This window comes from Pleurodeles waltl, chromosome 2_1 (genome assembly GCF_031143425.1).
Source record: "Pleurodeles waltl isolate 20211129_DDA chromosome 2_1, aPleWal1.hap1.20221129, whole genome shotgun sequence".
Taxonomy (NCBI): domain Eukaryota; kingdom Metazoa; phylum Chordata; class Amphibia; order Caudata; family Salamandridae; genus Pleurodeles; species Pleurodeles waltl.
This window is the reverse complement of record NC_090438.1, coordinates 403767644-403795461: the sequence shown is the minus strand read 5'-3', so window position 1 is coordinate 403795461 and position 27818 is coordinate 403767644. Positions and strand designations below refer to the sequence as shown.

At 41.8% G+C, this 27818-nt stretch overlaps 1 protein-coding gene across 2 annotated transcripts in view; it reads left to right on the top strand.

The window, feature by feature from the left end:
- DIAPH2 (diaphanous related formin 2) overlaps positions 1-27818 on the top strand; it is a 3364504-nt gene that overhangs the window by 2865972 nt on the left and 470714 nt on the right. For both annotated transcript variants that reach the window (XM_069213107.1, XM_069213115.1), the window contains one exon: positions 13107-13202. In XM_069213107.1, coding sequence (XP_069069208.1) covers positions 13107-13202 — 96 coding nt within the window. The remainder of the gene's footprint in view (positions 1-13106; positions 13203-27818) is intronic.

The following is a 27818-nucleotide window of genomic DNA, read 5'->3' as shown; positions in this document are numbered from 1 at the left end:
ACGATGAGTCTGTTGAACCCCTCTCTGCCCCTCTTTCTGAGGTCCTGTTGTTTGTTCTTTCTCTAGCCCAGCAGGGCTCTGCTTTGAAAACCCTCTGGGTTTTTTTTTCTACCATCTTTGGCTTTCCTGAGGTTACCTGACCAGCCCTCTTTGTTTAAATCTCCTATTTGTGGTAGATTCCTGAAGGGTCTTACCCATATGTTTCCTCCTTCTCCATTCATAATGCCCCAATGGGATTTGAACCTGGTTCTTACCATCCTGATGTGTGCCTCTTTCGAGCCAATTCACAACTGTCCACTTTGTCTTCTTACTGTAAAGACATCCTTTATTGTAGCCATCACTTCTGCCCGCTGAGTGAGTGAGCTGCGGGTCCTTTCCTTGAAGCCATCTTTCACTCCATCCATCCCGACAAGGTGGTACTTCATACCAGAGCTTCCTTTTTACCTAAAGTGGTCACGCCCTTTCATGCAGACCAATCCATCACCTTGTCTACTTTGTACACTCCCCCACATCCTTCTAAGAAAGAGGAGAAACTCCACCACCTGTACCCAAAAAAACATGCTGGTTTTCTGTCTTGATCGTACCAAAGAGTTCAGAGTGGATGATCAACATTTTGTGGGTTATGTGGGTGCAAAGGTGGGTCAGGCATTGCAGAAGAGAACCATCTCCAGATGGGTTGTTCTCTGCATTAAAGTGTCCTACGCATTGGCTAAGAAGCAACCCCCTTGAGGGTTTGCATGCTCACTCCGCCCGAGCAACCGCTGCAACCATTGCATTAGCACATGGAGTTCCAGTCCTGGACATCTGCCTGACAGCAACGTGGTTATATTTGCACACATTCGCCAAACACTACTGCCTGGACAGTCAGGTCCGAAGGGATGGGTACTTTGTCCGTTTGGTCCTGCAGGACTTTCTGATCTTGGTTTGTAGACCCTCCTCCGGGGATGGTATTGCTTGGGAATCTTTTCTAAGGTAAGGAATCTGAAACTAGAAGTCTCTATCAGATGAGCAAGTTACTTACTGTAGGTAACAAATTTTCTTGTAGAGACATATTCTAGTTGCAGGTAACTTACCGACCCACCCACCCTCCCCATTCTGCGAACTAGTTTCTAGAGACAGGGATTTACCTTTAAGGGCCCTAGTTCTGACACACCATGGTCAATGTCCTTCATGGCTCCACTCTTCTGGTGTGGAAAGTTGTGAAAAGAAAGTGATGCCAGCATGCATTGGTGGTGCCTGTATACGACCTGCAATGTCATATCCGGCGAACACAAAGCCAATGACAGACGCAGAGTTGACCAATGCCACCTAGTAGCGTACAGGGGTTCTGCTCGAGGAAAATCTCCAGATCCAGACTGATGTATGTAGGAAATTCTAAGGTAAGGAATCTGCAACTAGAATATGTCTCTACCAGATAACTCATTACTGAAGGTAGGTAACTTGTTCATTGGTGGCTATTTGTCATTTGCGCATCACCAGGTAAAGTGACTTGCTTTGTTTTGGTCATATTAAAATCTTTGGTTCCATCACACTTCAATACTACAAAAACAGCACTTCATTTGTACTTTACTGACTACTGATATAGAGGGTCATTCTGACCCTGGCGGCCGGTGGCCGCCAGGGCCACCGACCACGGGAGCACCGCCAACAGGCTGGCGGTGCTCCAATGAGCATTCTGACCGCGGCGGTTCAGCCGCGGTCAGAAGCGGAAAGTCAGCGGTCTCCCGCTGACTTTCCGCTGCTCATTGGAATCCTCCATGGCTGCGGAGCGCGCTCCGCAGCCATGAGGATTCTGACCCCCCCTACCGCCATCCAGTTCATGGCGGGAAAGCCGCCATGAACAGGATGGCGGTAGGGGGGGTCGCGGGGCCCCCGTAAGAGGGCCCCAAAATGTATTTCACTGTCTGCTTTGCAGACAGTGAAATACGCGATGGGTGCAGTAGCACCCGTCGCACCTTCCCACTCCGCCGGCTCGATTACGAGCCGGCATCCTCGTGGGAAGGTCGTTTTCCCCTGGGCTGGCGGGCGGTTTAACTGGAACCGCCCGCCAGCCCAGGGGAAAACTCGTAATACCCGCTGCGGTCTTTTGACCGCGGCGCGGTAATTTGGAGGGCGGGATCCTGGCGGGCGGCCTCCGCCGCCCGCCAGGGTCATAATGAGGCCCATAGTGTGTAATATATGTACATTTCATTATAGGTATTTATGTTTGGTTGTCGGATAGAAAATAAGACTTCCTGCAGCCTATCCTTTTCACACCAGCAACATTGCCTCATTGACAAAATCTTCTCACTTTGCAATCAATGAAAAACAATTAAACACCAACCAGCATGAAAGAATAAGCAGTAATTTTTTAGGACAGTGGTTCCCAGCCTGTGGTCCGGGGACCTCTGGGGGTCCATGAAGCCTCCTCAGGGGTCCGTGACTGCTTAGAAAATTAAATAATATTAACAGAGTAGGTCCACAGCTTTAAGTAATGACTCATTGGGGATGGGTCCCCTCATTCCTACAATGATTCAGTGGGGTACCCCAGGTTCCAGCAATGATAATGTGGGGGTCCACAGAAGTGGAAAGGTTGGAAACCACTGTGTTAGGAGACATAGCCTGACATTTTATTTGCCTTTGAATGCACAGCAAATGTTACAACATTTATTGCAATCTTTATTGCTCATTCACCATCCGAACTCGGGGTCGGTTATTTTGCGGGTGCTGTAGAATGCCCAGCACTCCTACTTCGAAAACTTATGGTAACATCAGTCACTGACTGAATTGATATGTACATTGCGAGAGGTGAAGCCTTCCCATTGAAGGACAGCTCCTGTGCATAATTCTATACCTGTCATAAACAAATATCACACTGTCAGCAATGTATTTACTATAGAGGTTGTTTTTCAAGTGTGCTAATAAGATACTCATCATGGGCTATCCAGGGATAGATTTTCAAATGTATTATCTCAATCCATAAGCAGTAATACCATTTTACTATGTACAAGCATTCATCCTTTATTTCAGAAACAATGATTTCACAGCATGTGTTGAATGTCTGACCAGGCTCTCATCTGTTTGAAACTGCCACCATATGGCTCTGGTTCTGTGATTGTAATGTTACCTGCATTTATTCATCACTTCTTATCCTGACGAGGTGCCGAAGCATTAAAGACAGAGAGATCTGCAGGGAAGGATTAGGCTAAATTCATCCCAGTTGCAAGTTTTTACTATAACAAAAGAGTTTATAATGCTTTTGTGTATTCAGTCAAAAGCCTGGTGAGATTCAGGATTGGGACCTGCACGGAAAGACTGTACTAAAGTCATTGTATGTGCAATCTTTTATTGTATAGTCAATTGTACGTTAGCATGCTTAAAAATATGCAGCAGTAGTGATGAAAGACAGATCTCTTCGTTGGCTGTATGTCCTTAAAGTAATACGTGGAATTGTTTTAGGTGGGTTGATTGTGACTACAGGATGTATAGGGATGCCTGAAAGCTTTATTGATCGGATGTCCAGTCTGCATGCAGGGACAGCACCCCTAGTAGGCAGTAGGTCTAAGGTCAGTCACATTAGATTTAGATTTTAGTAGTTCTGGAGCTGACTTTGTTCCTCTGTCTGTCATGGAGCATTCTTGAACAAAGTGGTCCACTCTTACCTTTCATGTTGTTCAGTTTTGGGGTGCCTGAGCTTAAATAAGGAACAGACAATTCTTTATTTCCTTCTATTCTTCGGATGGTCTTGTATGTTTCATACCTTGGATGGTAAGGAGTTGCATAATTTTTCTGCCTTACAGTATTCTTCCAGTAATAGTCTTTTAGATCTTGTAAGCGGGAATGGTTAGACATGATGCTGATCTTCTGTAAAGTGTTCTGCTCTGGGACTACCAATGGAATTCAGTTAGTTGAAATTGCAGGCTTTTCCATTGCATGAATCTATGGATGTTGCGGAGTGCCTTAAAGGTGTCTATTTCGTGCAATATCTTTGATGAAGGTTTAGTAGCATTCTTGGTGTGGTGTTTGGGATCATTTCCAGTGTACAAAGTAAGAGCAGAAGAACTCCTAGTTACAGCTCATTTGTAGAGGCTACGTGCACAATCACAAAGGTGAGAATGGCCTGTAAGTTTTCTGGAGATGCTGGTTGTGAAAGGTAAGATAGGACAAACTGTTTGCATTGTATAGAATACATGTCTTGTCAAATAATTTACATGCAAGACAAGGGATAGAATGGAGGGCTTGGCCACTCCAAGGTTTCTCATCTCACATGATGCCATTGGTGGAATTTATAGTTGTTTAGACCCTGTACAATAGTGGTTATTCCTTTGTTAACAGATCATTGTCTCAGATTAGTGGAGTTCAGTTTAGGCTGATTGGTCTTCATTTGTCAAGGGTATGGAGAAATGTTCAATTCTAGACAAGATATACGTCCTTAAAGTGCTCTGGTTTTAGGATAATCTATATGTTGTCTGCATGGCTTTAGCATGGTAGCTTGTACAAGTTGCACAGGTCTGAGGTTGGACCGAATCTGTAAGATAATTAAACTTCATGGCATGTCACAATATAAGAAGTGGGGAGATGAGGTGAACAGTGGTATTGATAACATGCTTTCACTGTATTTGAGAAAGGAGAAGATGCAGCTTCAGTCAATCAAACATGATTTATAGAGCATGGCTAATAACCAGCGAGAGTGTCCAGGCTCTGAGAGCATGGCTGCTAAGAGGCTCAGTTGAACAGCCAGGTCGAGTCCTTTTCAGAATTCCGTAAGAGAGGATGAGAGCCGTAGGTGAAGGGAGAGGTCATTCCAGGATTTTGCTGTGAGGTAGGAGAAGGAGCATCCTCCACTATTGCTTTGGCGGGTGTGTGTGTGTGAAAGAGAGGGAAGCGGAGTGCAGGTGTTTGGAAGGTTGGTGGGAGTTCAGGCAGTGGTTTATGTATGATGGTACTTGACTGTGAAGGGTCTTATAGGTGTGGATCAGCGCCTTTCATTGACATCACTTCTGAATGGGGAACCAGTACAGCTGCTTGAAGTAGGCGGTGGTGCAGGTCTATTTGGGGAGGTCAAGTGTGCCTCTGGCTGCTGAATTCTATATGGTCTGTAGTCTCTTCAGGAGTTGCGTGTTGATTCCTACATAGAGTGTGTTGCCGTAGTCCGGCCGGCTGCTGACTAGAGCTTGAGTGACAATTCTTCTGGTGTTGACAGGGAGTCATTTGAACATCCTATGGAGCATGTGAAGAGTGAGGAAACAGGCTGAGGAGACTGCAATTATCTGGTTTTTCATGGTGGGCTTGCTGCTGAGGATGATGCCAAGTTTGCTAGCATAATCTGTTGGAGTGGGTGCTGGTCCTAGTTCGGTTGGCCACAAGGAGTTGTTCCAAAAATTGGTGTTGTTACCAAAGACCAGCACTTCTGTTTTCTCTGTGTTGAGTTTTAGGCAGCTGTTATTCATCCAGTTGGGGATGCCTGTCATGCACCTGCGGAAGTTGGCCTTCAAGGTGGAGGGGGCTTCTGATACTGGGAGGATGAGCTGGGTGCTGTCTGATTAGGATATGATCTTCATTCCATGGGTTATGATGATGTTGACTAAGGAGGCCATGTAGATGTTAAACAGTACAGGGCTGAGGGACAAGCCTTAAGAGACACCACAGATGATGTCCTTTGGTTTTGAAATGAAAGGTGATAGGCAGATTCTCTGGGTTCTTCCAGTGAGGAAGTATGCAAAACATTTGAGGATGTCTCCTTGGATTCTGATGTGATGAAGCCTCTTGATAATGATGTGGTAGGCTATGGCATTGAATGTTGCTGAGAGGTTGAGGAGGATCAGAGCTGCTGTTTCTCCCCGGTCAAGGAGGGTCCTGATGTCATCAATGACAGCCATCAGGGTGGTTATGGTGCTGTTGTTGGTGCAGAATCTGGATTGGGAGGGGTTGAGAATATTGTTGATCTTTAGGTGTTCTGTGAGTTAGTGGTTGATGGCCTTTTCAACGACTTTTGGAGCAGAAAGATGTGACGGTAGTTCTTGAGTTTTCTGGTGTTGGTGTGGTTATTGATAATATGAAGATGGTGGTGAGCTCTCTGCTGATCATCTTCATTCCAGGGTTGAAAATGTGCTTCAGACAGGTGTCTTTAGGTCCTCCTGAGTGGGTGGACTTCATGATGGCTGTGGTGTTTTTTTCTGGTCAGCTGTACCAGGTGTGAGCAGGTGGTCGGAATAGCATTGAGGCTTGCAGCTATGGGAGTGCGGAGGCTGAATGTGTTGGCAGTGGTGGGTTGGCGTTCAAACTATTTGTAGATGGTGGAGATCTTGTCTGGGAAGAAGTCTGCTAGAATGTTGCAGAGTTCCTGAGAAGGGGCGATTATGTGTTCGGTGGCTGAGGGGTTGGAGAACTCTCTGTCATTGTGGAGGAGCTCTTAGCTGTGGCTAGAGCTGACTTCAATGCGGTCGGCCAGGGCGCTCATTTTCATCTCTTTTACTTGAAGGGACGACTTGAAGGTGGTTCAGTCGCTGGGTTCATTGCTGGTGTGCCATTTGCTTTCTAGTCGCAAGCAGATGCGTTTTAAGGGTCGCCAACTGATCTGTTAGGTGGGTCTTTTAAGTTTGGTGGGCTTGCCTGGGGCGAGTCTGTTGGTGCAAATTGGTGATCCAGGCAGAGAAGTTCTTGACAGCCCTTTCTCAGTTGGTTCCGGTGTCAGTGTGGGAGGTGTTGAGGGTGTCAGTCCACTGGTTCTCTGATACTTTGTTCCAGCTGTGGTTTGAGGTACTGGAAGGCTTGGTGGTTGTGCCGGGGAATCCTGTAATGGTGAAGTGGATGATGGCGTGGTCTGTCCAGGTAAGCTCAGTGACATGGCTGTACTTCACTCTGTCACTGGCCATGAAGATGGGGTTGAGCGTGTGTCTCTACTAGTGTGTAGGACCTACTAAGGGGAGGGCAATGTTTTTCATGCTTTCAAGCATGTTGGTGGTGTTCGTGTCGTTGAGGTAGTCAAGGTGAAAATTGAGGTCTCCGAGGCACATGTAGTGTTTGGAGTCAATAGCAAGTGGGGAATGAAATCCGGGGATGGTTTCACAGAAACTGGGGCGTGCTCCTGGCGTCTTTAGGTGATGGTGCCTCTGATGCTGGTTTTGCTGTACATTTTGGAGTTGGAAATTGAGGTGTTCTATGATCGGGTGATGTTTTCTGTGATGGTGGTGCAATGGGTGGTTTCTTTGTGCATTATGGTAATGCCACTTCTGTGTTTTTGATGCAGTCCCGGGGTGCTATATTGTAGCTGTCTGGAGCTGCTGAGTGATGTGGGAAGCAGATGCGGGGTTCAACAGGGCTCAGTGAGGAAGATGACATCAGGGGTGAGTGAGGTGATGGTGTTCCAGATCTTGGTGGCATGCTTGCAGAGTGATGGTACATTGAGCAGGAGACAGTGGAGTTGCTCTGAAGCAGTTGTGGTTGGCCTGGTAAGCATGGTGGTGGTCGTTGTACATGTGGGTGCTCTGGTGTTGCAGAAGAAGAGTCAGTGCCAGCAGGGAAAAGGTCCTACCATTGGTCATGGAAAAGTGCATCAACAGTTATTGCATAGGCTGGGGTCTGGGTTTCTGAGCTCGGCAGCGGTGTATCGCCATGGGGTGGGGGATGTGCGTGGTCCAGTCATGCATGGGTGCCGATGGGCTTGCCTTTGGCACAGCTTTGGTGCACAGCCGGGCTGCAGCCTCCATTAAATAGGTCCTGGGAGGAGCGCTGGAAAGCAGTGGGCGGGACCTGCGAGGACGTGAAGTGGAAAGGAGATGTGGTGGGAAAAACAGCTGGAATAAATGGTGGGAAAGTAAGTGCGCAGAAAAAAGGAAATTAACAAAGGCAGTACAAAACTACAAGTTGAAGAAGATTAAATAAGGATGAGTTAAACAAGGTTGAGTACAATAACACAACAACAAAGTGAACAATTCATTAAACCAGAGAGGCAGGGAAGTAGTGGGGGGAGCTGTCATGAAGGACTGCTCAAGGGGTTGCATTTCAGCCTCCATAAAGTAGGTCCTGGGAGCAGAGAGGGGTGCTAAGCAGTAGTGAGTGGGGCCTGTGAGGGCAGGAAGCTGGAGGGAGATGCGACAGGAAAAAACTGTGGGATAACAAGTTGGTGGAGAAACAAATGAAATTAACTACGGAAGTAGAAAACTAAACAAGGGTAACAGCATAAAACAAAGAGGAGTTCAACCAGGTTGACCGCAATAACATATTAACAAAGTGAACAATTCAGTTACCAGGGAGGCAGAGAAGTAGCAAGGGGGAGCTGTCACGAAGAACTTGTCATGAAGTTTAACATACTTCCTTATATGCTAATCTTTCTCAGTCTCACTTGTAGGTCTTTTGGTGATGGTGTTAAAATCCACAAATGGGTCTGAGTAGTAGTGTTGAAATGCCAGATTTACCACTGTCAATTTCTATTTTATTCCAAAAGACTATCAGGGCAGATTCGGTGACTGATCCGAAGCCAGTTTGCTAAATAGGTTATTCTTTTAATGTACTTTGGAGACCTAAGAATAGACAGCTCTTATAATCCATTTTCCTAGGAATGGGTCATTAGCAAATGACCTGGAGTATGCTGGATCATATGGGTGTTTTTTTTTTCTTTTTTGGATGAGTGGTCTGCAACTGTAGGTCTTGAGATTAGGTCGGAAAGGTCCAGTATCAGGTGGGTTGGTCAGTAGGTTTTGTTTTGCATTCTAAGCACTTATTTATGAGGATGAGTTTAAAGGTCATCTGGCCTGATTAGCATGTCCAGGTTCCTGAATTAGAAGCAAGTTTATAACAGTTGTGCATTTGCTTCTTTTGTTTTGTCATTCGTGTTATTTTTGAGTTGGAGGTGGATTTCTGTGTATCTGTGGTATTTTTGTAGATTTGTTGTTTTATTGAGAGTTTTTTTGGTATCATACATGGTGTGTGAATGTCCTGTCTGTGTGGTGCATTCTGTGTTTACTACCTCTGAGAGGATTTGTTGAAGATCCTTTTGTGGAGGCCTATTTTGTCAGCTTTTCTGTTTGATTTTCCCCAGTTGCATTGTATAGCCTTCTTTCTTTTTGGCTTCTATATGTTTTCATTAGGGTTGATTATTTTGTGTTTTGGTAACTAAATTCGCACATTGGGACTTTTTTCTTGAAAAATGAAAAACGTTCCTATGGGTCCATCAAACACAGTGACCTCTTAGCATGCCTTCACTGCCTTCGAAGAAGCCACCACAATGATAGTTGTAGTGAATGCAGAGAGATATAGAAAATACCCATTCACCACACATCATTTACTTTGCAATCCACAAGCATAACCATCCATGTTTTGTCATTGAACTATTCCTTCAATACTCAGTCCTATATATAATTATGTTGTGACCATTCAAAATGACTCAAAATATTGAACCTAAACCATTGCACACTGCCAGTCCAGCAATGTGAAAGTTGCCTCTGCAGCACCTCTCATAAGTTGCTGTCAGTGTCAGTATGCAGTGTACACTTATGTAACATGCAGTGGTCACAGGACTAAACTCTGGTCCTCCGAAATGTACTTGGACATGTTTCCCTTTGAGAAATGTGAGTTGACATGTGTGACAGTGTGCAGCAAAATGTCCTATTGACTGTTGGTAGGTTTTAGACCCGTCAGCTTTAGGGTAGTCTTCCCCCCAACGTCTTGCCTACTACTCCTCTATTTTCCTGAATTTGTTTTTGTTGGCCTTAGGATTCTGTGCACTTTCCCACTGCTAACCAGTGCTAAAGTACCTAAGATCACTCCCTAAATCATGGTAAAGTTGGCTTACATCTGATTGGCATATTTAATTCCCCTTGCGTTCCTAGTAAAGTGATATACCATGTACTCAGGAATAGTAAGTTAAATGCTACTAGTAGGCCTGCAGCTCATATTGTGCCACACACATAAGTAGCTTCTCAAACATGTGTCAGGCCTGCCATTTGCAGCCTGTTTGCAGTTTTAAACTACCAATTGCACTTGGCCAAAAAAGAACCCCTGCCAGGCCTGAATCTCCCTTTTCATTGCATATAAGTCACCCCTTATGGCGGCCCTAAAATCCTATAGAGCAGGGTGCATTGTATTTAGTAAGTTGAACATGTACTTTCAAGTTTTACATGTCATGGCAGTGAAAAACGCCCAAATTCTTTTTTTCTCTACTGTGAAGCCTATTTCTCTCAATGAATAACATTGAGACACCTTGTTGTAGTTAATAAGTGATAACCTTTGTTTTGGGATCAGATGGTACATCTATGTTTGATGTGTGAGGAATAGGAATATTAAACTCTCATTAATGGTAAAGTGTGAATTTAAGTCATAAGCCTGAAAATGCCACTTTTAAAATGCTGGCTTTTTCATGTCTTAACAATTTAGTTCCTGCAGCCATTTACCTAGGTCCCATGACTAGATGTAGTTGACAGTTGGTCCTCATGTGTGCCTCCCAGACAGCCACACATTAGAGAGAGTGGGTGTTGGCAGGATGGGGCATCAAGAGCAGGATGGGGCGGAGCTGTTCATAACCCTGCTTGCACATCAAAGATACTGCCTCAGCTCACATACAAAATAAATTCACCCTAACCTATTGTGACTGCAGACAGACTGGCACCAGTGCAGGGAGGTGATAAACTCCAGATACTTCCGTGGAGGTGGGGGGGGCTCCAGAAATTCCTTCTGCTTCAAATCTGGTATCAGGTATAAAAAATAGGACCCTGAGGCATACTCTTCAGTTCACCTCAGGACCTGTGGAAGGAGTATCAAAGGGCTCCTTGGTGCTTGTACCTGCTGTGTACTTCAGAGGAGTGCCCTGCTGCACCAAACACCAAGAGGTCTGCCCTACTACCTGAAGCCTGCCTGTGCCATCAGAGGACAGTCTTGCTGCTAGAGACCTTCTTTTTTGTTCTAACCCAGGACTTGCTAATGACTCCAAGGGCTAGTTGGCTAGCCTCCTGATCAGAACCACAAGGACAGAAGGGCTCCAACCATCTTGAACAATCACCTGAACCTATCTGAGTGAGTCCTGACCCCAACCCCTACAAGTGATACCCGCTGCAGTCCTTGACCCTTGAAATTGGTGCTTAATATGCCCAGATAGCCAAGATCCAAAATTAGGGGTGAAAAGTTTCTGCCAAAATGTGCTGAGAGAATTAAGAGGAGATGGCTTCTACCTGCTCACTGATCTGCCCAAGGTGCATCATCACTCAACCTGATTTCACAGCAGTTCCCACAGAAGAGGTATGTGGCCTTGTGGAGTCCTCACTAGCTACAGCCTGCAGATTCACCCCGCTGGAAAATTTTGACTTTCACAAAAGAAACTAAATCTCAATGTAGAAATCTTCATCCACCGGCTCCCTGAAGATGATGCCTCCACCTTGGACACTGCTGGGTGCCTTTCCTGCCTGAACTTTACCTTCTCAGACATTTTTCTTTAATAATTCTTCTAAGTCAGAAGGGTAAACTGAGACTGGGGCCAATTCGCTTTGTGTATCCAAACCATGCTCCATCATGGTTGGCACTTTTATCTTTTAGACACTACTTTTCAGTGTAACCTTTAAAAAATCATAACTCCAGTTCTACTGGTTGGAGTTTTGTTATTTTGGTGTTAAATAATTGAACATTTACTCTTTTTTTCTAAATCAGTGTTGGAGTTTTTTGTGTTGGGTTTTCACTTCATTATTGTTTAATTGCTACCCTGACTGTCTTATGTAATATATTCTACACATTGATTTAAACACATCTGATTTACTGTCAATGTATAATGTGTACATATGCTACAAAGCACTCTAACACCCTGCATTGGGATGAGTAGCACTATACCGCTATAAAAGATATAAAAGAATTAAAAAATTGTGGTATTTAAATTATTTGTGTAAATACCAGGACAGTAAGAATGTCAGGTGCGGGGGTGTGTTACCGGACATTCTTACAGTGCATGCATATCTTTTTTATATAAAGTAACTGAACAAACTCAAAAGCACACCTCTGTTAGGTACCTGTGAAGTGATAAGCTGTGTGCATTTGTTTCCCTTCCATTGCATTTAGGTGTGAGGCTCCCAATAGCTCCCAGCTAGGATTCTCCAACAAAAGGAGGCCTTGTAGACCCTTAACTTAAGCCTTTGCAATGGGCTTAGGGGGACTCTGGTAAGCTCCCTCCCTACCTCCATATTTCTGCTCTGAACAAAAGCAGACAACATGCAGACACCTCTCATTGTGTCCCAGAGTCTGAAATTTACACCGGGACAAGTTTAGCATATTTTAGTGGGCCCAACCTCTTGAAAGGGTATTCAGTGTCCGTACTATGAAAAGAGTGGGTAGGCACAGTCTAACCTTGTGTACCCTTGCCCTGTGCCCTGGGGATAACCCTTGAAACTACATGATCGAAAGAATCAAGTTAATGTCTAAGGGTATACAAAAAGGATGACCTGGAGGAGCATCAATTCAATTTGGGTACTCCTTCATGGTGACAGACCCCCAAAACAGTTCGTAAAAAGCAGAAAATAAAGTGGAATGTTCACATTCAAAGGGAGCACTGTGGTAATGGCAGAGTTGTGTGTATTGGGGCATTTCACTCCTATAGTTATGTTCAGTGAAGCATGTGCAGACATTCCAGATACTTGGAGACTCCCCAAGCCTTCATATGAAGGGACCAGGCGCCTAGGCCAGTGCTGCTATCCTGCAAACCCAGCTGTGGCCACATTGATAAAAAATTGTCTAAACAGAGATAACATGAAAATACATGGCCTGACATAACATTTCAGAGAATTAATTCAGAAATTTCGACTTGATGTGCTAGAGTTGTTCATTGTGAAAACAGAATTGAGTGATCCATGGCATATTATCGTAGTATGGTCCTGTGTTTTCTATGCTAAAATTAGATGCCTTAAAATGGGCTACTTGAGTGTATTGAGTGCCATATAAAAAGACTGTAAACTACTTTTTAAACATTGCTTAAACGTTTGTAATAAAAAGTAGAGACCATTTTCAAATAATTTACTTTGAAAATTAATATGGTTATGATGATGTTCTACAAACGTTTCTTGGATATATTTTTTCCTAAATATTGTAGCCTACATTGATGGAAAATGAAGATTGAGTTTCATTTTTTCCTCCACACCCTTTTTATTTTACAGAAGGAGACGAGACAGGCGTGATGGATAATCTGCTAGAAGCCCTGCAGTCAGGCGCTGCATTTAGGGATCGAAGGAAACGGACGCCAAAGAACCAGGGTAAGTCAGACTCGATAAAGTTATGGTTACAGCAATGGGAAAACAAGAAATTACAGTGTTAGCGAAATAACAACACATCTCGCGAAGGCTTTTAACAGCTTTCGTTGAACACCAGTCTTTCATCTCTGGTGTGAATTCGCAGCAGGTGCTATCTGTGTGATCACAAGTTTTATCTCTGGTACTATATCTTCAGATAACTGTGGACCAAGCATAAAAAGTAGAACAAGGACCCCCTTCTGTGTTTAATGATAAGTTAGAATAAAAAGAGATGGTTATTTTCAGGTCGCTCCACTTTCTTAGTAGGTCGTGTGAAAATCATGCAGTAATTACAGGTTTGTGCACATGTCACCCCATGTGTGCCATGTTGACATAGCATGTCGCTGTGTGGGTACCGTGGGCGCCACACATGGTTCCATAAAAGTTGTTTAGGGCATTGCAGCTTTCAAGGGCACTCCTTTGGTTCAGAATAAACGAAGCGGGGGGGGGGGGGGGGGCGAGGCGAGGCGACTCTGGTTCTGTCTGCTTTTGCAGCACTGCAGGAAGTAGAGATGTTCTCGCATGAAGGCCTCACCAGGGAGGTCATCGACTCTGTCATCTTTTTCATAAACGCTCAGGAAATCATTGTTTTCTCTTTGACCATAAATAATTGCATAGGAGCGTAGAAGCTTTATTTCTATAAACGTGCACACTCTCATATATATATATATATATATATATATATATATATACATATATGTACACACACACACATATAGTAGTTTATTTTTAAATGAAACCGATAACCAGTATACATTGTAATGCTAGTGTGAATGAAGGCGCTTCCAAAAGGTTTAGTTTAACTGTTGCAGTTCCTGGATATTAAGAGGGGCCGAGTCAGATTCCATTAAAAATAGAAACATTGTTCATAACCTTTACCCCCCTTGCCTGAAGTGTAGAGCTCAAACCAAACGCAATTAGGAAGGTCCCTTAAAGCAGCTTTACACCGTCAGCGACTTTTCAAAGGGAAAAAAGTTATGAAGAGGGCATCTGTTAGCAAATAGTGGGATGAAAAAATCCCCTATAAATGTAAATATATAAGCATATGTTCAGTTCACTTCTGACGTGCCCCTTGCCACACTGTCAGCACAGTTTCTGCTTAATAATGTCCCTTGAGTTGTAGTTTTCCTTGAATTCACAACTGAAAGTGCAGTCCAAGTGTTTTTTGGGTTGGCCTGGCTAGATGGCTAATCTCAGTTTCAGGCGTCAGTCGAGAGCTGGGAGAAATGCATTGTCAATCTCTTAAACTATGTGTTCGGTATTTGTATTTTATTATTTCCTTTGAGTTACATGGACGTCAGAAAAGTGTCGGAAAATGGCCAATAAGAGTAACAGTGACCCCATTTCTGCAGGTTCTTCCATAAGCACATCTGACTGCACGGGCAGCTAAAAGAGGTGTTCGTAAGTTGAAGGTAGCAGCTTAACAGCCACACATTTCTTCATATAAACACGGTAGCTCCCTTAGTGTGTGCTGATTCAAATTTGAAAAACGACTAGAAAAAAGATCACTTTAAAGATAGGAACAAACATGTGAAAGGCTACCCAGGGCACCAAAGGTATAGGGCAGACATCTTTGTTTTATTTTATTTATTGTATTGTTTTTATGTAACCTTCACAATCTGACAGTGCCTTTAGAGGCCTAAAATTAATGGGTCGGGAAATAAGGCCCAACAATAGGTAGGGAACAAGTTGAAGTAGGTAAAAACAAATGTACGTGTGGGGGAAAAAAACGCCATGTCTTTTCATGTCCGGGTGTACATTTGCGTTTCCAGCATACTTGGTGCTGTGCTCTTGATTTTCAAAACAAATTATTTGTCTGCGGTGTATTTGGTAAAAAAAAAAAACTGGTGCATGAACTGCAGACAGAGCTGCATGGCGAAAAAAGAACAGTACTTCACCCATCACTGTACATTTCTGTTCAGATGCCAACTTAAAAACAAGGTCGAGCTTGAATTCAGGATGTATCTTTTCAGGCAGTGACTGTGTAACCCCACACACACTCACTGTCTCTGGTGAGCTGCCACAGTTTAGACACCTGGAAGGAACTATGGTCCTTTATGAGGATGCATCTTGAGACTATCCATATCAAGAGGTTACTAGATGGTCTCTTGAACCTTGTGTGCCTGATCCTGTAGGACACAAAGATAGGCGGTCAGACTGATTTCAAGTTCGTGATTCATTATGGGATATTTCAGCCCTTGCAGTTCCATCAGTATTATTGCACAAGGGCAATGCCATTGCATTGCTTAATTCTTTTAGGTTATGCCACCTTACAGTTTGGGAATTTTCAATAATAACATGTCTATCAGCACCTATTTCATTTCCAAAGCACCTTTGCACTAATTTGTTTACATTCCCTTTTTATTTCGTCACTGATAGGTCATGTATACTGTATAGAATTTGTCAACAATGCCATTATATTGGTTTGGTTTTGTATTGGTACAGATAAGAGGTTGGTTAACATTCTTTTCAAGAAAACATGCATTTGCCAGTCTTAGCATGATTACCAATAACTGTTTTGTTTGTAGCACATAAAATGTTAAAGTTGTAAGGATTAACACTACTTCAAGTGAAAACTTGTTATTAACCTGTCAGCTTCAGATACCTGTTCATTATTTCCACAACATCTCTTCAAAAAATCACCTGTCACTGTCACTCAATAAATGTCACATGACATTTATATTTGAATACTTTCAGATGTGTAATACTAATTATTCTCAATTGAAAAAGCAACAATAGTGAATTCTCAGAATTCTCACTCACCCAACACATCTAATAAATTAGGGATCAGTGATGCTTTCTAACGGTGCTATAAACTGGAATAATAGTTGTGTAAATCTTAGAATGTAATGATATATCTCTTCAGAAATCAATGCATTCCAAGTATGAGGCTTTGTTTCTTGAAATGCTACTTTAATATATACAACAGTCTTTGATCTCTGAGGCCTCGATTCCAAGTTAAGAAATAAATTCTGATCCGCCCATGGGTCAGAATTCTGATCTGTTTGCTGAATATCACAGCAGCCAATCGCAACCCAAAGACAGAGGGAGTGAATATGCTAAAAAAATTAAAGCAGTAATGTCACACAGATGTGTGACTAGAGAGATATGACACAAAACCACATACCATTGACAACATATGCAGTAGATTTAACAAGGTAGCCTGTAATTCATTTGAGTGAGTCTTATAGGTACAGGGTTCTTTCGTTCAAATAATGCTGACACTGCAGCATCACTCTGATGTTTTTGCTGCGGATCAGTTCCTGGATGCACCGAAAGATCTTGATGCAAGACGAAACAAAAGACAATTTTCATTGTACAGCCGTCCCACAGGGTCTCTCGCATCAGGATTTGAGAGAGTTAGCTCCACCCCAACAAATATCTGGTTGACAATTTGTGGCTCAAACATGCCTAAATATATAATTGGTGCTGTACTGTGAATTTTTCCATCCAACATCTATCTGCTCTTTAATTTGAACATTTGGAAGGAGGTTATAAGTGACATAGTAGGGTTAATCACAGTATCTGTTACATTAGCTATCATAAGTTATTATTTGAAAGACAGAATGCAATAACTGGCAAGTATTTGGCTCTTGGCCCAGTCTCATTCTTGCTTTTTTTAAAGTGCATACATTAATTGATGGCAAGAATCAGCCTCAGCTTTTAAATATTTATGAATGAAGACTATCCCTGCCGTAAGGCAAAATCACCCGGGGTGATCTTTAATTCAATAAAGGGGCAGGCGTTTTATGTCAACACTACACAGAGTGGCTTAAAACATGCTGGTTGCATAGTACCTAATTTACTAAAATGTTCAACACTATTATCTTGGCCGTATGCTAATGAGTGCTTGCTGGCACTAAATATCCGGCCTGTACAAAGAGTGCACACATTTCTAATAATGTATTGGTGGAACAAAGAATCAACTTCCCCACAGATACCACCACAATCCTCAAGCCTGAATGGAAAGAGGAAATTAATATTAACTTTACTATTTAAAAGGTATGTTGCGTCACAAAGTTAGACACATTTTCCAAGATTTGTACCAACTCTCAACAAGGCAAAACCTCCCCTTTCAGTATAAAGAACTTTCCCACTAACAACTCTTATGCTGTGAATGGTTGACATGGTGGCACCTGTGCCATACTTTCAAAATCAAATATTCCAACCTCTCTTTTGTTAGTTCATCATGAATGTTGATTTTTCTGCTGAATGAGCGGAAATCATAGTCCAAAAACCAAATCCATCAATCTAGAAAATGTGTATTGGGACATCTAATCCCAGTTTATCTGAATCTTTGCATTTATGCTAAATGTCTTCCAGACACCAACTCTGAAATTCTTCTTAGGGAATATTGTAGGGCACAGAAGTGTTGTGCCACTATGAGAAACACCACCATATCGTAAAAATGGGCCTCAACAGGCCTTATTCATTTATTAAAGGTATATGTGTGTTGTAAATACATGTTTAATGTATTTTAGCATTTAAGCAGTAATACATTTGAAATGCAAAACAATAAAAAAAACAAAATGAATTCGAAAAATGTAATCAAAATACACTAAAATAACTGAAATCAAATAAGGGGAACTAGAGATAAGAATTCTTAAAATGTTAAGTAGAAATGGTTCCAAGAAGCACAAAGTGCTTATGATAGTCTGTGGGCACGGTAAAACAGTACCTAGCAGCAATTAGATGTTGACTGTGATGGAGCATGGCTCCTAGGCCCAATTCCCCCGTGCTGCTGCATTGCTCCTTCTCCTGTCTTCCCTTTGCTTTTTCTCCTGTTTTTCATTACCTTTCGCCTTGCTTTTCCCAAATTATCACCGCTTTATCCTTGCTTTTCCCCCCATTTTTTGTGTGCCCTCTCCCTGGTTTTACCTCGTTTTCACTACTTTCTCCTTGCTTTTGTCCCAGTTTTTGTGTGCCCGCGCCTTGCTTTCCCTTGTTTTCACTGCTTTCTCATTGCTTTTCCTCCATTGTTTGTGTGCCTTCTCCTTGCTTTTCCCTCATTTTTACTGCTTTCTTCCTGTTTGCTCCCAATTTTTGAGTGCATTCTCCTTGCTTTTCGCTTGTTCTCCTTGCATTTTCCCCCATTTTCTGAGTGCCTTCTCCTTGCTTTTACATCATTTTCACTGCTCTATCCCTGCTTTTTTGTGTGCCTCTGCCTTTTCTCTACTTTCTCCTTGCTTTTTTGCCTTTTTTAATGTGCTTTCTCCTTGCTTTTTCCCAGTTGTCACTGATTTCTCCTTGCTGTTTCCCCCCTGTTTTATGTGGGCCTTCGCCTTGCGTTTTCCTCGTTTTCAGTGCTTTTCCCTCATTTTCACTTTTTCTCCTTGCTTTTTTCCCCTTTGTTGGGTGCCTTCTCACTTTTCCCTCGTTTTCACTGCTTTCTCCTTGCTTTTCCCCTCATTTATGTGAGCCTTCTCCTTGCTTTTCCCTAATTTTCACTGCTTTCTCTGGGACTGGCAAGCACCTGTATGCCCTGGTGGGTGATTAGCCACACTTTAAAAATCCGTACTGATTGATTGGTCACATACACTAACCAGGTCATCTGTTCATCATTTACCTTCTGACTTTAGTCTGTTAAGTCCCAAAGCACCACAAGAGTACACTCCTATGTCCCCCAGGCCCGCAGGAGAGTAACTTAGAGACTCACAGGGCGGCAGGCAGAGGCCAACAGGGGGGTCTAGCCCATTGGTCAGCTGGGCAGTTGCAGGAAAAGGCCTTTTGTAGTGTGTTGTGTCCCTGTAACTTTACCAGGAGGTCAGCATCATGACACTTGGAGTCCACTTCTTTGCACTAGGTACACAAAAGAAAGCAGCTACAGTGTTCTGGGCTCTTCTCAGGTCTCAGACACAGTGTCAGTCCTCTTCTCATCTTCCACAGATCCCAAAATGCTCAGAAGTGGGTGCCTAGAAATGCCTCATTTATGCCTGGCACAAGCGTGTGGGTTGGGGGGGGTTCATTTCCTATGGCAAAACCTGGGCTCTGAGGACTGTGTTTGTGTGTGTGCAGAGTGTACTATGGTAGTCTTAGTGTCCTCTCACATCTAACACTAAAACACAGTTTTAGGCAACCTCAGCAACACATGTCTGGTATAACAAAACTGAGCATTTAGCCATCAGGCAGTGGATACACACATTACTTTGGCATTCTGATTCCCTCCTTTGAAATGTGCCCCAAATGTTATATGTAAACTCAGTAGACTGGTAATCAGATTATGACACTGGAATGACAAAAGTTGCCCACTGTGATTGGGTCCTGACTGGCTAGGGAGACAGAAGAGGTGCCATGCCCAAGTGTAAGGTAACATTTGCCTTTTTTAATAGGAGGACTCTTTTAAGTGTGCCCCAAGTGTCAAATGAAAAACCTCATCGCGCCTGTACAGCAGGTTGTGACGTTCAAGCAGAGCTTGACACTTTTGATGTCAAGAAGGACCTTTCCAGCCCCTATTGTATATATTCTTTCAGGTTAAGAGCGGTCCTCTCTGCCCATTCAGATCAGTCAAATTTTGTTCCTGGGAGCAAGCTCACACCTTGTTTATGCCTATTTAAATTCTAATTACTGTCTGGCCAAAGTAGGAGATCAAAATGCAGACTTAGCTTCCAAGGACCTCAAGCAGGGCAAAGATAACTTTTTAAAAGTTACTTTTTTGTAATATTTAGGACATATATGACTTAACCATTGAATTGGATTTTTAACAATTATTAAAATTATCTTTTTCTAGCTCGTACCATTCCCAAGATAGAAGATTAGAATTTAATATTGTATCCCATTGTTTTCCTATGGAACTGCCAACTTTGCAACAGTGAAAATAGATTTGACGTGGTAAACACTATAAGGACACGTGTAACATTAATCAATTACATGACCTACTGTTAAATAACATGTATCCTGTCTATATGGGCAATTGGCCAAATTAAGGGTGACTTACAAATAGTTAAAAGGAAGGTTTAGGCCTGTCAAAAGCGGTTATTTTGACAGGTTGAATTTGGAGTTAAAACCTGCACCATTGTGATACACATGGCAGGTCTGCATTCATGTTTGTCCTGTCACTGCATTGGGTGGAACAGGGTGTGCTGCAGCCCACTGGTGTCAATTAACTTACAGGCTTGGGCATACTTTAGGTACCATATACTAGGGACTTATAGACAAGTTAAAGATGCCAATTAGAGGTATGACAATTTCATCATGTTGGAAGCAGGATCACAAGCAGTTTACCTCTGGATGGCAGGGGTGAAGTGCGCAGAATTCTCTAACCATTAAAAACAGGGTTTAGCAATAAAGGCAAATAAATCCAGTGGCCCCGCAGAAAGAGCACATTTCCAACAATGTTGAAAGACGATTAAGGCATCTCCAGTGGTTGTAAATGCTACCTTGTTAATTAGTAGCAAAATTACATTAAACACTAATATGCTTCATCTGTTTTCCCTTCATTTAGGAGCAAACCTTTCTTTCACGCTTTGTAGTATTTCCCATTTTTCTGAGCGTTAAAGCTATCCAGGTGTTTATGGCCTACCATCTATACTGAGAACACATGTGCACTATTATGACTGAAAGATGACGAAAAGTATATAATATTTAAATCCTGGAATTAGAATAGTATGTGTGCAATAAAAGTAAGTGTCACAAATGTTTGGCTATAAGTATATTTCCGGGGTCGCGCGTGTATGAAGCTCTTACAAGGCTTAAAACAGCGATTACAACGCTCATTGTTTCTTTGTTGTTGTGAGAGGTTTTCCATTACAAGTCTTCAAGATATTTTAGGCATTATACTTGTCTGTTCTACTAAGCAACTTAATCAGGTGTGCTGCATTTATGCGTGGCGGTGATGTGTGCGGGACAGTTTAACATTGTATGGGGTCAGTTCAAGTTGACTGTTCTGTGGGGTTGAATTCAGCACCACACATAAAGGATTAAATAAGAAGCATATGTACTTACACCATCATCAGTATTAACTCTCAGTATTGGTCCTTGCAAGCTAATAATACAAAGAGCTCTTACCACCTCACATCCCTATTGGCTTATGTTAAAGAAAACCGCAGCATGGTCATGAACAATTTAGAATTCTGGTCATAGGTAAATAGTGCTCACAGCATATTGAATGTTATAGATGTTTTTAATAATGCATACTCTATTGAATTGTGGATCTTGGCATACCGCAAGAGCTTCCAGCACAATGTACACTCCAGAAGTCAGTTCTTCCCTTACTGTAAATATTTAATCACAGTGTAGATAGGCATGTGGTGACACACCATTTTCAAATCAGAGAAGGAAACCAAAAAGAAACAATTACCAACCAATCATCATAACATTAACAGAGCTAAATTAAAAAGTTTTTCAGAACAGTGTTTATATTATACTTCCTAAAAGGAAGACCGTAGAGAATTCTTGGTGCCTGATTGGTAACAATGGGGTTTTCAGTTCTTCGGTTTTAAGTGGCTCATGTTGGTAAAGCCTGATGAATAAAATGTTGGTAAGCTTGTATGTGATATTTGTGGTACATGTCATTTAGGACACTTACATATATGATATGCAACTTATAATAAACCTCCCATATCCACTTAGTTCTTCTGGCTAACTTGGCCAAGTGAACATGGCCTAGATCAGCAGAGTTGGTGCCAGTGATCAGACTAGATACATTATAAAAGAGCAGTCACAGTGGCAATAAAGATGGAATATCCAGCCATTGTTTTTATTTTGTTTTATAAATAGAACAGCCCTTTAACAAAACCTTAAGTGGTACTTGTGGAATAATAGAAGAATAGAAATTGTAAGCCTAATAGATCAGAAAACCAACAAAATATCAAACTAAAAATACAATTGTAACACTGTATAATCACATTGTATGCACTATTTACTGTTCACTGATGCCAGTGCTGTGCTGTTTTCAAAAACATAAAGCATTGCAGTCCTTTGGCCAAAATCAGTACTTCTTCAACCACGATTCATATTCAATAGGTGATTGAAATTAGTACTAAAACTTCAGTATGCCAAAACCTAAATGTGGTAACCTGTGGGGAAAGAAAACAAACATGCCTCACTTTCATATGTTTTGAACACATGGTTTGTAATTGTTAACAAATGAAGGTCCTAGAAAAATGTATTATACCACATACTATGTAGGAAGCAACATGTGGGTAAAGAAAATTCAATTAAATTCTAGTACCTCAAAATCAAGCAACAGTGTGTGCAGTAATACGTTGTAGTGCAGAAACACCTGCATTGCCTTCTAGGTTATGGCTTATTGGTCTTTTGTTATTTGGTCACTTGGATATCTCTTTACCTAAATTTGATACCTGGTCAATAGCTACACATCGATGTGAGGCAGCTCTTGGTAATGATCTGAGCAGACAGGGGTCTGATCTAGGAAAGTCAACTCAGCAACCATTCCTAGCGGACCCTAGATGATGGAAGAAACATTTCTAGTGATCGGTTCTCATACCATTATGGAGGCCTGTAGGCACCAGCAAAGGGTAAGTGGGGAAGATCCTACAAAAATGCACTGAGGCAAAACCAGCATTTCCATTGGGAGGGAGTTTGCTCACCACTGCAGTCCTCCTTGTTTTTTTGTGAGGAGTGTGAAAGGCTTCTTTCCAAACTTTCCAAGTCTTTGGACTCATTGTCTGAATGTAAGCATTCAGACAGACAAGATCAGGAGCAGGCCAGAACAGTTGAGCTTCAGGAGGGTAAAAAGCCTAGTGGTAGCCTTACTGATTTTCTTGCCACATGCAGCTCCAGGATTTGGAAGAATCGGGTCCACAAATGTCTTGTCGATGGATGTCTTGCCTGTGCTGGAAGCTGCTTGGACGTATGTGTTCAGGCTTTGTCAGTGGGGCAGGTGGGTCCTGACAAGGGTTACTAGTCCGTTCTCAAGGTTGAAAAATCTGACTAGTCAGTTTATCTCACATTTTACCTTCTCAGAGAGGATGTTGAGTTAAACCGGCTACTAGAAAGCACAGCAGGGATGTGTCCTTACATCATACCATGCAGGTATTTTCTCTAGGGGTCTGAGCTGGTGAGACCGACCCTGAAGGAGGAGAACGAAATGGGGGATGAGCTTTACAGATTGTTTATTTGTGGGCAGCACCAAGTCTTCAACTTACGCTCACAGATCCTCCAAAAAAGATGCTTGTCATAATATAAAATTCACCAGTCCTGTGCAGAGGGAGAACTAGATATGTGGCTGTGGGCTAGCTTTGAACCGGAGGCACTGGAACATAGCTTAAAAAGGTCTATATGTTTATTCTTACAGACGCCTTTGTGTTTTTTCCAATATTTCTTTGGTACTGTGATGTGTGGATGAGGGATGATTATGTGATGGAAGAATTAGGCTTTTATCACGTTGTAAACATTTATGGTAACAATGCACTGCTGTTGACTATAAAGGCAACAATGGGCTGTCCAATGTTTCCTGTTGTTAATGTGGGAATTGGTGCATATGATAAATGTGTCCTATCATAGGGTAGGATTACTTTACCATTGACAGATCTTTGTGCAGATATGTGTGTGAAGTTAATGAATATCCTGTCAATGTGCTTTTTGACTTTAAGTCATAGTTGTGTTCATAGCCATTGGTGCTTTTGGGGCATTATTACTTTGCAATCAGGATGACATTGGTGCCATATGGTGCACACAAGACTTTGTTATGATTTCACTACTGAGGTATGTTGAATCTACGAGAAAGTGTTGTTTGAGATGAGGGATGTGCAGTTGGGACAGCATCAGTATGCCAACTATCTGGCCCTTGTGGTAGCCTGAGTGGGTGTGGGATGCACTGACTAACATTTTCGGTTGTGATGGCTGGGATAATTGATGTGTGCTTTTAGGGGTGTCATCGCTTGGCTCTATATGGCTTCACTTAGCCCTAAATGGTGTTTATGCTATGTTATCTACATGATGTTGCTGCCAAGTCTGTCTAACTTGTTATTTTGGGGGTTCCACCAAAGCTGCTAGATCACAATAAGGGGGTGCTGATGTCTGCAAGGGTGGACACACAAATCCATTCCTCCAAACTTCCCTTGTGGGAAACAGTGAGGGGCACTTATGGGGCATTTTAGATTTATTGCTGCAAACACAGAAACAGACACATTTATGTGCTTGGCCCTCATCGGTGTCAGTGAACAATACGCAATTCCTCATCTTATACAACTAATGTGATCAATTATAATTCATTGAAATAGACAATGAATGACATTTGAAGTGGATTACAATTACACCCAAAAGTGTGGCGGCCATCTTAAAGCATTTTAGAAATCATAGACAATATTGAATTAATCATATCATTGACAATGCTGACCCTTGAAGGATCCTGCTGTTACGTGCAATTTGTTACTGTTTCCTACAAGGGGGAAGTATGGAGATTTGTGGATCTGTGAGCCAACAGCAACGCTGTGAGTGGTTTCCCGCAACCTGAGATGAAAGTTGCAGCCGCCATTTTGTTCATCAGGACTCAATTCCCAGAGGGAAAAACTAAATTTAAAAGTGATTGAAGGGGTCAGGGTAAAGGTACCCTGACCCCCTGGGACTATTGGAGGATCTTTAAGGGACCCCTCCTGGGCAAGACATTGTCCAAAAATTGTTTTTGAGCATGCAGGGATCCGTGGATCCAGTCAGATCCTCCCAGATCTGCACGGATTTGGGTGGATCTGAGGATCCAAACCCCAATTTAAAAAAACACATATACCCACTCACAAACCAGTATACATATTCACACACTCACACAATTACACACCCACACAACCACTCACACACCCGCTCACACACCCACTCACACCCCTCTCTCAGAGACCCACAGACTCATTCATACACCCACTCTAAGACCCACGCCTCCTTCACACACTTACTCTAAAACACACACACACACACACACCCACTCTCACACCCAGGTTACTGAGACATTAAAGTTAGATAATAGCATTAAAAAGCTATAGTAATTCACAGAAAAAGCAAAGGATATGTGGATGTTATAGTTAGGAAATAACATTAATGAAAATAGACATGCACTGCAAAAAACAAAGGTTACAGAGACAATATAGGTAGGAATTCGAATTTTAAAAACCTTAGGAATTAACTTAAAAACCAAAGGTTACAGGGACGTTATAGTTAGGATCATCTTTTACACAAATAAACCATAGCTTTTCAGCAGTTACAGTTATCTCAATAAATTATAACTTGCACCCCCTTTTTCATTTTTAATTTGACTCTAAAACTTTTCTATTAGCAAATAAAACTAAGAGGATGAAAGGGAGTTGGTTTCAGAAGGGATATAGTGAGAGTATGTTATCTCTTTTTACAGCTCAGTCACTTATTTTCTGACTACACCTGAGTTCTCAATCAGGTTAGAACTTTCTAGTCATAACATAAATATGTCAGTAGTAATTTATTGTAGGTGGCTCCTGATGCCACAGTGCCCCTCCAGGCACTTGGCGATGCTGATGCACAGGTTAGTCAGTCTCCTGCCCTATGGCAGACGTTTGCCAGTCTGGTAAGCACTGCTTTACTTTCATTTTCCTCAGTGTTGCTTCAGCTAGACTTATAAAGAAATACTAGCAATATAGTTGTCAATTGTGAAGAGATATCTACTACAAAAACGCATAGCATCATAACCAATTACCCTCTATTTGTTTACTAAAGTCATTTGTTTCCATATGACACCTCTAGTTTCAAAGCTGTGTGTTCCTGAAAATGCAATGACTGCACCTGGTATGTGAATAAATAAATATTGGCAACAGGTTCCCAGCCCTGAAAAACTACAAATGTTTTTATCTTGAAAGCAGTACAAGCTACATACTCTTCATTATCTCTAACAGCAGTGTATCAGTTTCTACATTTTTAAATAGATGTTGTATGCAATTCATACTGCATCTGAAAGGTATCTGTGTATACTTGAATTATTTTTTGCATTTCTTTTTATATACACAATAGTTAAGGGATACTGTAGTAGTTCTCAACCTGTGGCCTGGGGACCTCTGGGGGTACGCAAAGCTTCATCTGGGGGTCCATGACAGCTTAGAACATTAAAAAATATTAACAGATTAATAAAGTATATGTAAATAAAGTGCCTAAATGTACAACAATTTTTTTTTAAAGTATTGTAATGTCAAGGAATTTGAAATTGGAGGCTAAAAATTAAATTAGCATTCTCAGATTGATTCGTGTGAGTAATGCAGGTGCAATAAACAGAACATAGCATGGACAATGTGTGGCGTCAATTGAATTTAGAAAAGCTTGTTTTTATGTATTTTTGCTTGCAAATTAAATAAAATGTGTTCTAATTTGTGTATGTGTTTGATGATGATGAATGCTTGCTTTTGTATTTTTTGTGCATTGTTTTACGTTTCCAATCATGAACAATGTTTAGGCCGGGGTCCCCAGCTTCCAATAATCTCTCAGTAGGGGGTCCACGGATTCCAGGCATGATTCAGTGGGGTCCTCAGGTTCCAGTAATGATAAAGTGGGGGTCCACAGAAGTCAAAAGGTTGGGAACCACTGGGATACTGTGTTGCAAGGAACAAAGTGTCCCTCAATGTTTGTAAAAAGGAGGATGCAAGTCATTACAGAGTTCCATGATCCTATAGAAGCAGTCAATCGGCATGCTCTAGTCACCTCCCTGGTGACTTGAAACATCATGATCACATTCAGCTGGTGGTACTTTATAACTTGTGTAACATTCATGCAGGAAATTAGAAATGGCATAACTGCACTATTTCTAGACTACTTCTGAGGGTTTTAATTGACAAAGTATTGTTCATTTACTGCACAATTCAAACAATCACTTCCTCAAATTGGAATTGTGGATTTCTTTTTCAAATTCCTTTATCTTATTTTTAAATTAATAGATGAGTCATAGCAATGCTTGATTCCTTATTTAATGATATGCCGCACTGACATCCTGATCACGAAGCTGTCAGCATGAAATGGCTTTATATATCTTTTATGTTTTTACTGTGGCAATTAAGGCTTCTCTTGTCTATTTAAACATTTCTAAACCAGAATAAAATTGTAACCACTGTCAGAGTGTGTTTATAATCTGAAACCATACACCATAACTACATCAAAACACTTCTCTGGCAGAGGTCATATATATAAGACAGTTTATTAAACATTGGGACTGAGTGCATGCTTTGGGGATGGTGAGGAGGATTAAATGTTATATTAAAGGTTCCTGCCAAGTTTAAAAAATGTGCTGGTGGGTGAATTTTCATGTGATCCCATACTCACTAGGTTAATAACTGGAGTCAAGCAGTCTTAATTCATCAATGTCACTGGGATACGCTGTGTGGAATTTGGCTAAGCATGTTAGTAACTGTCAAACAGAAGCCCTCCAAAACCCAATAAAAAAGAAATAAAAAAGATTATCAAAGGCCATATTACACATTGTGCCACAGGAGAGTAATGGTCATTTGAACCTGCTTTTCATATCCTGTGTAATTTGTTATTATGGAGTGTAGGAGCAAAGTACCTTTCATTGTACCTTCTGTAATATAGATTGTGCAAAGAATAATGTGTATGTTATGTCTATTTGTATAGCTCACTAATCATTTGTGAGGTTATCCAGTTGCTTGATCAGGTTCATAG